The sequence below is a fragment of the Stylophora pistillata genome, chromosome 9 (assembly GCF_964205215.1).
Source record: "Stylophora pistillata chromosome 9, jaStyPist1.2, whole genome shotgun sequence".
Taxonomy (NCBI): domain Eukaryota; kingdom Metazoa; phylum Cnidaria; class Anthozoa; order Scleractinia; family Pocilloporidae; genus Stylophora; species Stylophora pistillata.
The window spans coordinates 23577355-23590321 of NC_142527.1; the positions used below are offsets into that span (position 1 = coordinate 23577355).

The 12967-nt window shown below is 35.6% G+C and overlaps 1 protein-coding gene across 5 annotated transcripts in view; it reads right to left on the reverse strand.

Moving 5' to 3' along the window:
• Window positions 1-12417, reverse strand: part of LOC111338986 (serine/threonine-protein kinase DCLK1) — a 31818-nt gene extending 19401 nt beyond the window's left edge. For 3 of the 5 annotated variants that reach the window (XM_022945562.2, XM_088733757.1, XM_022945559.2), the window contains exons 1-9: window positions 12185-12417; window positions 11360-12042; window positions 7874-7973; window positions 2851-2958; window positions 1857-1907; window positions 1192-1241; window positions 887-908; window positions 577-617; window positions 344-381 (exon numbers count right to left, since the gene is read on the reverse strand). In XM_022945562.2, coding sequence (XP_022801297.2) covers window positions 344-381; window positions 577-617; window positions 887-908; window positions 1192-1241; window positions 1857-1907; window positions 2851-2958; window positions 7874-7973; window positions 11360-12022 — 1073 coding nt within the window. In that variant the 5' untranslated portion in view covers window positions 12023-12042; window positions 12185-12417. The remainder of the gene's footprint in view (window positions 1-343; window positions 382-576; window positions 618-886; window positions 909-1191; window positions 1242-1856; window positions 1908-2850; window positions 2959-7873; window positions 7974-11359; window positions 12043-12184) is intronic. The other 2 variants (XM_088733758.1, XM_022945560.2) reach the window with 2 other exon arrangements.
• Between the last annotated feature and the right edge of the window lie 550 nt (window positions 12418-12967).

Genomic DNA, 12967 nt, shown 5'->3' on the forward strand with positions numbered 1-12967 from the left:
ATTTCTCTATTAACTAATGCTGAGAACTTGGTATTCTGTGGGGGCAATTCCCTCTGATTGATAATGATATCAATTATCATCACCTGCCTCCTCAACAAGGTATTTCAATTGTACGGGGAGTTGACTTATTTACCATTCCAAGGGTAAAAATGTGACAGATTGAGCTCACAAGCAATCTGAAAAGCTCCCACTTTTCACACCTAACTGATGTAGTCATTCAAAGTTTGAGAATACATTAAAAGGCACAATTTTAACAAAGGAGTGTACTCTGTGCAATGAATCTGTCCTACACCAGATGAAGGATAGTCAAATCCAAAATAATTTTCCACTTGAAGAGACTTACAGTTCCTCATTAGGGTGGACATAAGAACTGTTTGGAGTCTGCCAAAAGAAAAAGACATACAAGTGATTTTTTTACTATGACACTCACTTGTAAATATATATATATCATGGTGGGGAAAAATCACTTCTTTTATGGATTACTAAACAAAATATTAATAAACAAGTAAACACATTATTTGAAAGATGTTTACTTAAGTTGTAAAAGACTGAAAGCCAAAACGGGAATTGACTAACCCTTCTTCCAGAAGATCCATTTGGAGACTTGGCACTAGTTGCTGTTCAAAGAAAATTTTTCAATCCATAATTATGAAAATGTTGTTCACCACATAGAGAAAACTTATTTACTCCTTCTATATAGAGATAACCATACTTTCTCTGTATGTTAGCAGTAAGATTTTGGTGTTTCATCCAGCAATATTTGTCTTTTCTTGACTATCTTTTCGTTCTGAACACCATCACTTTTAAAAGGTACCTTCACTGAAGGAACACAGTACATCAATCATGTTTAGAAGGAGTTTTATTACAAAATAAATAACCAACACACCTCTTGGGCTGTGTCCATTCACCTGTACCAGAAACATATAAAATACTGTTACTGCTTGATTAAAATATTGTAACCACTCAATTAACTAACTGCAGTGACCATAAGAAGATACATTCATTTCTCTATATCTCCCATAGGAGCTTAATTATTTAAACTTTGTTTTCTAGTACCACTTGGCTATACTCATTCTCACAAAACACTGACCACTTAGAGGCTTAATTCACATTATTTTAAAAATGCAGTACCAGAAATTGAGTGCTTTGTGAAAAGCTAGAACTGATTTATTTCATGAATGTTGCTCTTACCCTAGCAGGTGGTCCAGGACTCATTCCTCTTTCCTTACCAGCACTCTTGACTAAATGGGAATTAAAAATAAACTAGTCCTATACGACAAGAAGAGACTATACAAGCATATCAACAGCCTGAGACTGCACTGATCAATATTTTAATTTACAGCAACATACTGTCTTAGTTTTTGGCATCATATCTGAGATTCAGTTTCTGAAATCATACCTCAGTGGACAATAATCATATATAACACATCGTTTTTTGCAAAGATAGCATACAGGCTACTATAAGCTTTGGTTACAAATTGTTTTAACCAGAAACAAAAAAAAGTATATCTACTTTCCAAAATCAGGACTTCAAGGTTAAACTATTTCCTTTTTTTAATCTAGAAAGTCATTTTAAATAGTGGAAAGTTAATGAAAGAAAACGTCTAGCTTTAAAATTAAAGTTGACAGATTTATAAATATAATAATTTGTACAGATTTTCTCAATTACAAGCAAGGCATTAACTGTTTAAGACAACTGCAGAAATTATATAAATCAACTATTTTCCTTTTCTCTTGTTTTAAATACTTTGAACTACATGTATTGAGATTTGTTTCTTACCTCATTTTAAAATAATGGAATGTTTATTTCATGATTATTGTAAATTTTAGGACTCTATCCATATGTCAAATTTTACCTGATGCTGACCGTCGCACCTGGCGATCACGCGAGGGAGTATGGCTACCGCCTGAAAACATTTAACATTTACAAATTCTTGTTTAGTTTAGTTTAGTTTAGTTTATTGGATTCGCCAACAGGCAAGGACACCGCAACAGCTTGCACCAATTTACTGCGGGCCCAGTAAACCCACCCATCCTACCCCAGAGGAGGACATCTACCACACACTAATCTCATGCGTGGGAAATTAACGTCTCCTACTCCCAACCCTGCAGGAGACAGGACCTCCATTTATTCATCCCCATCTGAGAAGACTAGAATATTTCTTGATGTTATAGAAAGGTAGCAAATTCTTCTCAATTATTTTAAGACCTTGAGTGTTGGTCCAGCCAGGGCTCGAACCCTTGACCTCCCAAACAACAGTCCAGTGCACTATCCATTGGGTTAACTGGGTGGCGGTTCTCTGCCAACTTTGTAGCACCAGGAAGGAGATTTTAAAACCAGATTATCATAACAAATGTTATTTGATGATGATTATACCTTTTAAATAAAAATGTAATTCATGCTTTACCTTTAATGTTTTACAACATAACAACTACACCAAATTGATCCTGGTCATGATACCATTATTTTGAAATATTTAGAGATATTCCACCAACTCACTTCTAAACTTTCTTATGTGTCGACTCTTTTTCCTCCACTTAGTAGACCTATCTCTAGCACATTCAGTTTAGAATTTTATTCCTCAACATTTAAAATGCTTCTGTCTTATAGTTATCTTTGGTCAAAACATGCACAAACATTGAAACCATTGGCCCAAAACAGTGGTTGTCACATTGCAAATCTTTTTAAAAATCTCTGCATTGTCTATCATACAGTTCTTCAAATTTTAAGTTTTAAGGATTTTTTTCCTAAAGCCATGATGATTTATTTTATTCTCATAAGTTATTTCCTTACAGTGTACTGACACCGCAGTATACAAAAAGACAATGAGCTGCTGTCACACTACATACCAGTATCATTAGAGCCACTGTCTCGCCTTCCGCGTGGGGTTCGTAGTGAAGATGATCTTTTCAGGCCAGCAGGCCTCTTGAGATCTCTATATGGAGTTATCTTATAACCTAAAAACAAAGTGTAGGAAATGTTGTGTTGAGTGTTAATAATTCAAGTAAAGTTTAGTGTCTCCTTGCATCTAAAGGGATAAGATGGCACTTAAGCAAGCGAGAAACACTGTGGCCTGTGGGTTAGCTTGATCAATGAATCTGAGTTCAAGACATGGCCACATCACTGTACTGTTCTTGAGAAAGAACATTTACTCTCTTTCTGCTTCTGTAAGGGAACACCTGATAGTGCTCAGCAGTAGATTAGAAGTGATAGACTAGCATCCCGTACAAGTCCAGGTGACACACTTCTGTTCATTACCCATAGGCATCAGCAGTAATGGATTACTTGGCCACAAAGTTAACCTCACCACTAAAAAAATAGTTACATGAAAGTGGCTGTGCTCAGCTTCATGCTACCCAAACAGGCATGAACTCTAACATTAAAGGCCACTTAAATCCTTCAATACTTTTTCTTTTGCTTTTTTATCTTGAAAGGTTGACAAGATTCTTCAATTTAATCTGGAACCTTTTTCAACAGTCCAGTTCCTTGAAATTGTGGTTGGGCAAGTAAAGTGCTCTTCTTGATTGGTTTAAACACTCAAATGAAAATTGTTAATTACCACCCACTTATAAAAACAACTTCAATAAAATAACACCACATTCATTTTATTACTAAACTTGTCTTGATTGTAACATGACCAAACTTTGAATAATAAAAAACATTAACATTATAGCACAATGTACTGTAACATTTCCCTTCCCAAGTAATAACAATTTACTTTTCTATTCAATTCTCATTCCATTACAAACATTTTCTGACCAATTTTCTGAATACCTTCACAGACTCCAAAAATAGTTCTCAACTCTAAAATTATTGGTTCATAAAAATTCTATCACCTTGCCCATTACTATCTCTCCTTGACATTTTATATGTAATCTTCAATTTAAAACTTTCCTAACCCTTTTTCCAGACTAAAACTCTCACAATTCAACATTGAAGTTAACATTGACATAACCTCAATGAATAACAAAAACGATCCATTTAAAAACTGTCTATAAACTACTCAATATTTCGATGTCCTTCTATTAGTGAAAACCCTTTAAAACCATAACTGTTATTATATGTATTACTGTTATTTAGAGAACAAATGTCTTTTAATTCAACTTAAAAATACCATAAATGCCTTTAAATTCCTTAACCCCTTATATTTTGTCTCTCTTAGTTAAATATAGTATAACACATTTAGATATAATATATAAAGTGATCGTAATTTTAACTTATAGTTTAACAATATTTTGTCTTACTCAATTTTCACTTACATAACAAGCTTAATAAAATTTACTTTCTTTACTGATACTTAATTATTAGAAGATAACTCCTTATACAAAGCTTTCATGACACTTTTTCTTGAGAGCCATATGGACAACCATACATTTCAGATAAAAACAGAGCAATCCAAATTTAACGAACACATTCCCAAAAATAATTAACTTGGTTATCATCACCTAGTTTTCTCTTAAAATACTGTTGAGTGAAAATTTCAGTTGATACACTATTAGTGGCTTTACATGGTTCTCTACATTCTTGAAAAGCCACGTCTGTTTCAAGCAGAGTTTCACAACTTCAGAGACTGACATGAGTTGTAAAAGTAAGAGAGAGTTATATTGATAATATGATGACAATTGAGAAAAAATATTGTTATCAAAAATAGTAATTTATCAATAATAATGAGTATATATGAACGATGGTAAATTTTCATGCAAAAAATAAGACAATCCTTGACTAAGAGGATAACATTTGATTTGACGAATGATACTGCCAAAAATACAACTGACTGGTTGAAATTGTGTGGAGTGCATTTTTACAAACAATGTTCAAAGTTTTAAACACATAAATGTCCAGCCTATAAGGTTCTTTTGTAAACATCTTGCAAGGTTTTCAGTACATGCAAACTGTAAAGGCTGATGAGGAAGAAATTGAGAATGAATTGTTTCATCCACACCTTCACATAAATGTAAATACATGTACCTTAGTTAAGGTAAACACTGCAATGGCCTTTCTTTCAAAGAAAGCACATACGAGTATTCTTCAAAGTTGAAACAGGCATTCTTAAATAAAGAGTATGAATTTCAGAGTGCTTGGTTTTCCCAGCACTACAAAAGTTTGGATCACTTCTGAAATGTACCATAATCAATTTAAGAAAAATCAGTGTGCTTTCTTGAATCAAGATCTTCAAAAAGGATCAAATTTCGTACTTGCTTTCACAGCATTTGTTTCTTTTCCTTCAAATGCTTTCTGACCCATCCATGTGGATGATAGGTGGGGTCAATATTGATAAATATTAAAGTTGTGCTCGTGAATCTCTCCGCTATCTGATAACGTAAAGGGAACTGCTAAAGGTCTCTAAAAAGGTTTTGACAAGAAGCAAATAAATAAAAGAAACAAAATTAAAAATAAATAAAACAAACCGCAACACAAAAAATGTCCTGCATCTCTAGTGAAAGGCTATATATATATATATATGATAAAATAATTGTCTACTATGTGATAACTAAAAGTTTCAAATAAAGTTCATGTGTTATATAATGTTGATAATGTAACTTTGCTGTAATGATAAAATTGAAACTTGATACCTTGGTTAAACAATCTCCTTTTTAACTTACTTGTAATATCTAATTACAATAGTATTTTTAATTCTACTCACAGGTGAGTATTGTGTAATAAATTGATTAAGTTCCAAAGCTTAAATTCAAAGCAAAAACTCGTCATCAATTAAAAACTGAAATACCCACATAAAATATAATATTATATACCTTAAAACCATTGATACCAGTCTGGAGTTGCCTTTTTAACCGCATAAGTAATTTGTTTCTCTTCTGACTGGCCTATTTTGATGATTGATGCACATTGAAACCTGTGCTTGCAAAGTTATGAAGCATATTTGTAAGACTAGACACAGCTAGGCGAGCACTTGTGTCCATCAATCAAATAAATGTGAGACAGTGGTCAGGAATAACTAACATTGGCCAAAAAAGTCAAACTCAGTTTGAATGTGGAATAACATGTGAAGTCTTCTAATTTCAAAAGAAAAATTAAGAAGCATATCAGGCCAGGACTGTTTCCAGAGAGTCAGCGGGTGATAAGTTCAACATCATAGGTTTCAGGTCCAATTTCACTGAAGGATCCTTTGGCTCAATCTGATCTGTATCTTTCTCTTCCCTGGAAAACTTCATTGGCCGAACTGAAGCAGTTGGCTTTCCTTCGCTATGCCCCTGACTCTTGTTCATCTTTTCATTGTAAATGTAAATGTAGTACCCATGGCGACCAGATTCATCTTCAGAATCAGAGCTGTCTGGAGACAGGTTTCGCTGAAAAGGCATTGGTGGCCTCTCTGCATTTCTTGGCCTTCCTCTTATGGCCACTGGTGTGTCTGAACCTGCTTTTGGTTTTATAGGAACTGGCTTATCTGAGCCAGTACGCTTCTTTGTTGGTCTGAAAGATGCACTTCCTTTCACTGGAGTAGGTGTCAGAGGCTTACGCGAGAACCCCGATGGAACCCCAGTAGCAGACTTTGGTCTGCAAGCCTCAAAACTTACAGATGACTTTGGTGTTGGTTTTGGAGATGGTGTGTACAACTTTCTAGAGTAAGTAGGTCTAGGCGAAACAGACCTTGTTCTTACAGGTACTGGCCTTGGTGTTGTTAAATTTGACATGGATGCTGCTAAGATACAGTGCAAGTGAACTGTGAACTTCTTTTCTGGAGGTGGGGGCTCAGGTCGCAGGCCAGGAATATAGGAATAAAATTCTGTGACTGGTGCATGACGCCAACGTGGGCGGAAGCCTGGGATTAAAACAAACCAAGGCGTTTTAATCACTACTCCAAGGAAAATAAATGCAAGGTGTTTGCCATCGTATAAGCGAGTACAAAAACAAGTGCATTTTTTGGTGAGAATTTGGGTTCTAACCAGTTCCTATTTCCTGACCTGCTTTGAGCCTGTTTTGTGATGATATCAATGATGATTGAAGAGAGTGCATATGGTGCAGTTGCCATTATCGGCAAGTGCTAAGAGAATAAAAAGACAAGTTGCATGCATCATTGCTGATTGTTGCTCATTTTTGCCTCGCTTACACGAGAGCCAACAGTCGACGGCCTTGTTAAAAATTTAAAACTAAGCGACCCATAACTGCCACTGCTCATTCCTGCCTCATGAAGTAATCACAGGATATAACCATGTCTACTCCCGGTTGGAATGCTATTCCGTCACAAGGAACCACCCTCCCCCTTTTTGGTTTTGGTATCCAAATATATACTGCTGGGTAGAGACCAGCACTGCCAGAGCTGAGTGTCCTGTCCAAGAACAGAGATTAAACAAGTCCCTCTGATCAAATAATGCAATGTGAGGCCAATGCTTCCTTGAGTTTTTTTTTTTTTTGGACCTTTCCAGCCAAGTTAAAGACATGTCTACTTAAAGAATTCCTCACACTCACGATAATAAATGCACATCGCCTTTTAGTTACTACAAATAAAACTTCAGTGGTGCAGTTATTTTTGGTAATAAAGTATAATTTTTGTTCTCAACATGTGGTCACTTTGATATAGATTACTAACTACATCATGAGGCAAACAATTATACATCACTACAAATACATTCACTACAAGGAATGACCCCACCTTCAATAGAGTATTTTTTTTTTTTGTTACTTTCCGATCATAATTTTACACTCCATTCTACATTCTAATTTTAATATCACACTCTCTCTGCACAAATACCTCTTCAGAGATTGAACAAATCATCCATTAGTACATAACATTTGAGCCATCATCAAATCCCTTACTGACCTCTGTTATCAGATTCCCTTTGTACCTTTCTCAGATAACATGACTTCACTCGACCACACTAACAAATTTATGTCAATTTTTAAAGAACTTACTTTGAACATCAACGTCAAATCCTTCGTCTGGGAACTTTTCATTACTTTGCAAAGCAACAAACATTGTGTCATCACCAAACAGATGTCTCAGTTCTCTAATCTACAATGAGAAAAAATAATTTTATTTTTCATGCCAATTAGTTATTTTTAAAAGGCATTTTGGACTTCTCTCTTCTTTTTTCCAGGAAAACAGAATTCTGCTACCCTATAAAGAGCATACATACCAATATCACTCATTTATATTTGGATTTTCATTATTGATGCATAAATGTTTGTTATTCCATAAAAAATAATTCTGCTAAGCAGATGACAGCTGCTAGCAAATTGAAAAATCACATTTCAAATTCATTTCTTCTTTTTTTTTTGACAGCCAACGGCCATTTAATATAAAGCAAGTCTGATGAGGACAGGAAATAATTATCAACACACAACTGTGAAAATTAACAGAACACTTCCAGACACTTTGATGCTAGCTAACAAACTCAGTATTGCGATATTGGTGACCAAACAGCAAAAAAAAAAAAAAAAAAAAAAACCAAAACAAAATATATAAAATCCCTTCCTCCTTATAACAAATTTGTTGATTAGCTTTCCATGAAAAAAAAAACAAAAAACAAAACAAAAAACAACAGAAAAACACATTTCCAACAAAGCACTCAAAACTTATACAGATAATAAAGTTTCAGACTGAAATTGGATGCATAAAAATAAATGGAAGCAATGAATAAGTCATAGGTAATCTCTGCTGCTTTTCCTCTCTGAAATAACAGGGGTAAAAATTGGCACCGCTCCCAGAAGGCTAAATTGCATGTCTACCATCTGTGTACTCCTCTATAGTACAGAAAAGATAAAAACTACTCTGGCAGGAAAAAAAAATCCTTCCATTAAATCTCTGAACAGAAAAACAAGAGGCAAGATAACTGATCATTAGGTGAGACAGGAAAAGGACCAATCCAGAAACAAAAGCGTCATGCTCTTACCAGTAACAATTATAGCAGCTAAAACACTGTTTTCAACCTTTAGACCAAAGAGCTAGAAAGCCAAGCTTACATGTAACACCTCTCGTGCATATAAATAAATCAAACAAGGTCATCTTTGACATGTTTGGATGCAAGCCAAGAGAATTGGAAGTAGTTCATAAACCAAAAGCTTGAGGTGAAGTTCTCACCAAACATAAAGTGAAACAAACAACCGTGTCTGTATGGACTGCTGATCATTCATTATACCATCCATTATATTCACTGAAACACACTTGAGTTTCTGCCAAGGAAAGCAACTTGAATACATTGATCCCTGATAAGGAAATTTTCTAATTTCCACAGGCTTTGATTCATCCTAGTTTTTTTTTTTTTTTAATAGGTCATTCATCTCAAATAAGATTCGATTGTTGTCATAGTCTCTGGAGTTAAATTAATCCTTATATTTGAAATTAAAGCTGAGAAACATAAGAAAGCCTTCATCTGCTTAATCCAAATCCCACCAAACTCAGAGCTTTTCTAGTTAGGAGTAATCCATGAGACATTAAGTCTGAGAGGTCAACAGCTGAATATCTTGTTCTAAAATTATCATCCTGTAAGTAACATCAATCACTATCATCTTCACTCAGAAGCAAAAACAATTTCTTCACCTGAATATCAGAATAAATACCTTCACAGTAAAGCAATGAATATAAACAAGTTTAACATGATGAGCAACTAAATTTCTCAACAAAAAGGAAAAAAATTGAATGGAACTTGGGCGAGAGGATAAATAAGTCACAACAAATTTGCTTTAATAGGCCAAAATTTCATTTTCAGAATCATTTCATTTTTGTCAACAGCCAAGCAAGGGCAATTTGATGGTCAGATTCTTTTGAAATGGCACTGTTTGAAAAGAATAATAACCATATCGACAATTTTTTCGGCAAGTTCACCTATCTTTTTATACATTCTTGTTACACCGCAATTTTGTTAAGAGACAAATGATAAACACCAACACAATAAATCCACTTGTCAATTCTAATGAGGCATATCCAAATCAATTCTTTACCTTTATAATTTCAAATTTCTAGGTTTTTTAGAAGTGCGTCATGAAAGTTGATTTCCACGGAAAAACACAAATGTAGATAGCAATCTTGCTATTTCTTTCTTTTTTTTCAATTTACAATATAATGCTATTCTTCATTTCATTCTTTCAGAACAGGACACCCCTACACCGGTATAGTAAAAAACCAATATTTACCAAAACACATCTTGATAAGGGAATGCAAACAGAATTCCGAAGTAATTACCTAACACGAATTATGTAAAACTACGCCATTATATATGACATTTTTAAGAAGATAAGAAGGTGGTTGGCCAAAAACTGACAAAATGCTAGGGATGCTTTCAAGAAGAAGAAAAAAAAAAAAAAACAGGAAGGAACTTCCAATTTATCCGAACTCGTAGCACCAAAGAATTTATTATGAGACCAACGTGTGAATGAAACCAATAGATTATTTCAGTCAATGACGAAAGTAAAATGAAATAGCTGATACTAGTTTCAGTTTCAGACGAAATTCGAATCCCGGGGTCAATAGAATATTCCGCAGACAAACTGTAATCAAACAATGAAAGGCTTTGAGTGATTAGCAAGCGTGAATATATTTTGTTTTGGCGAGCCATGAAATATTTCGGAAAAATACAAACAAGAAATCGAGATGGCGCAGAATTTCAACAAAAACCACATCAAAGCGGAGAGCATTTGCAAAGGATAAATGGCTCAACAATCTGAAATCGGTACCCTCATGAACTGAAGTGTGAAAATTGTCCATCACTAAGGGTATAAATAATGAAAAGAACGATCCACGTGGCGAGAGAGCGACTCAGTTTGTAAGCACTTTGAATTTAATGGAACAAATCGTACCCACGGGATTGAAGCGCAAGAAAGTGAAAGAAATTGAACACAATGAATAGAATACTTTCGTTTTACTTTAAACCACGACGGCGATCGAGAGAAACAAGCAACAGACTTGATCGGCGAAACGCTGTCAATACGACGGGGTGCAATTTACAACTTTGTTCATTTCGCTTCAACCCACAACCTAGCTTTCAAGTTTACACGCGTAAAAGATTGAATTCAAATCGTTTTCCCTTAACTAAATTTTCCGTGATAGCTTCTAAATATAAGTCTATTCTAAACGTTATAAACTCTGTGATGCAAATATCTGCCTACGACTCAGTCGGCTTTATAGCCTCCTCTCATCAAAGTTTATAAATTTCGACACGAGCCTTTTATACACAACTGACGCGCGCAAAAAATCTCACAGATGCCTCTCTTGTTCTATTCGACAAAACTAAGTACGTCGGGCCGCCTAACGGATTCTAAACATTTTTGGTGAAGTAATATCACGAACAAAGACTTCTAGCTCAAAACCAATGATAAATTATTAATGATAACCTAAAAACGAATGCCTCTCGACGCTTTGAATGAAGCAAGCGAATTAAATGGCAGATGAAAAACCCTTACCTGTTTACCGTCAACTGTGTGTAACTTGTCCACTTTCCCAAGCGTTCCCTTGGAGGACAGATGATCCAAAACTTGCTCCAGGTTAATCGCTGTTTTCGCATTTAGAAGCATGGTGACTTTCTTCTGTGGGGGTTTTCCGTTCTTTATTACTGTCACCAACTTTGGTTTGATGAAATCGCGAGTACCGTCGATCAAATGAACTGATGATGATGTTGGTGGCGCTTCTTTCTTGTGATGAGCGAGCGACCACGACGGTTTCATGTTTCCATAGCCAGCATCGACTTCTTTGAAGACATTAGTCGAAGAACAAACATAACTAGCGCCGTATTGTAGTTCGTTTACATCTGTGATCATTTGGCCCGTTTCAGCGTTGAAAATGTAGCGCACGGCCCCTGTGGAAAGTTCCAGCTTGTTTGATAGCTCGGCCAGCAAAGCATCGAATTCTTTATATCGCTCAGGCGATACAGCCAGTTTAAGCCCACAAAAAAATCGATCTCCATTCCGGTAAAAGCGAATTTGTTTGGCACTAAGACTTTGGTTTCTTCTCAGCAATGATGTTCGGTTAATTTCTTTTGAGGACGCGTTTCGTGAGTTCGATCGAACGAGGCCGGGAGACGGAGAGCGAGAGCGATCGTGGTCTCCGTTCATCATTCCATTCTCCATTATTGAACGTTTCGACGCAACTGGAAAAAGAGAAGGAGAATCGTTTAATTATTCACGTCGTGTATGACTAAGTTTCCTCGACGTGACCTTATAAATAAGCGGTTTTCAATCTTAGTAAAACGAGCGCAGAAAAACGCCACCGCAGAACAGGGAGTTACTTACATTCGGCCGGCGCCCGATTGTTCCTTTCCGCTTGGCACCCACTGGCTCTCTATCAGTTTGCTAATGCGTTTAGGGCTAAAACTCTGTCCAAGGAAACAAAAATAATAGCCTCATATTCTATTCTGAACTGGTGAGGGCCGAAATGCACCTGCACTAAGAGAACTTACGACCATCCACTGTAAACCTGACAACCGCGATTAATATTTTGACTTGTCCTGGCCCTGAAGTGCCGCCTTCTGATTGGCTAACGAAACGATGTAATAAAATAAAACATTACAGCCAATAAAAATGAGATCTTGCATTCAACAAGTACCCGTATTTCCTTTCATAGAATTTACCTTTAGGAAACCAGTAAAAATCAGTTTTTCACCCCAATTTTCTACAAAAGCTGCTCTTCTTCTCTCCCGATTACTTACTTTGGAAATTTATATCTCGCGGTTACTAGTTTTCATGTAAAACCGATGCTATCGAGTCACCTTTGTTTCAAATGGTTTTCTATGAATTATTGAAAAGTATAATGTGGATTCATTCATCGGATATCACTTTTCTTGTGAGGATGCCACTCTTTTGTCTGGATTCGACGCGATAAAATTATTGATTTGTATTCTGGATTCATTAGTTCACAAGAAATTGAAAAGAGCCGACAAGCTTAGTGTTTATGATCTTGCTTCTACAAAATTATGTCACTTCCTATTCATGTAACCCCGAAATAAAAATACCTGCTTTCTCTCAAAGAAACCACAAGAATTCGCTGGTAGAAAATGATTCTTCGCGCTTTTTCTA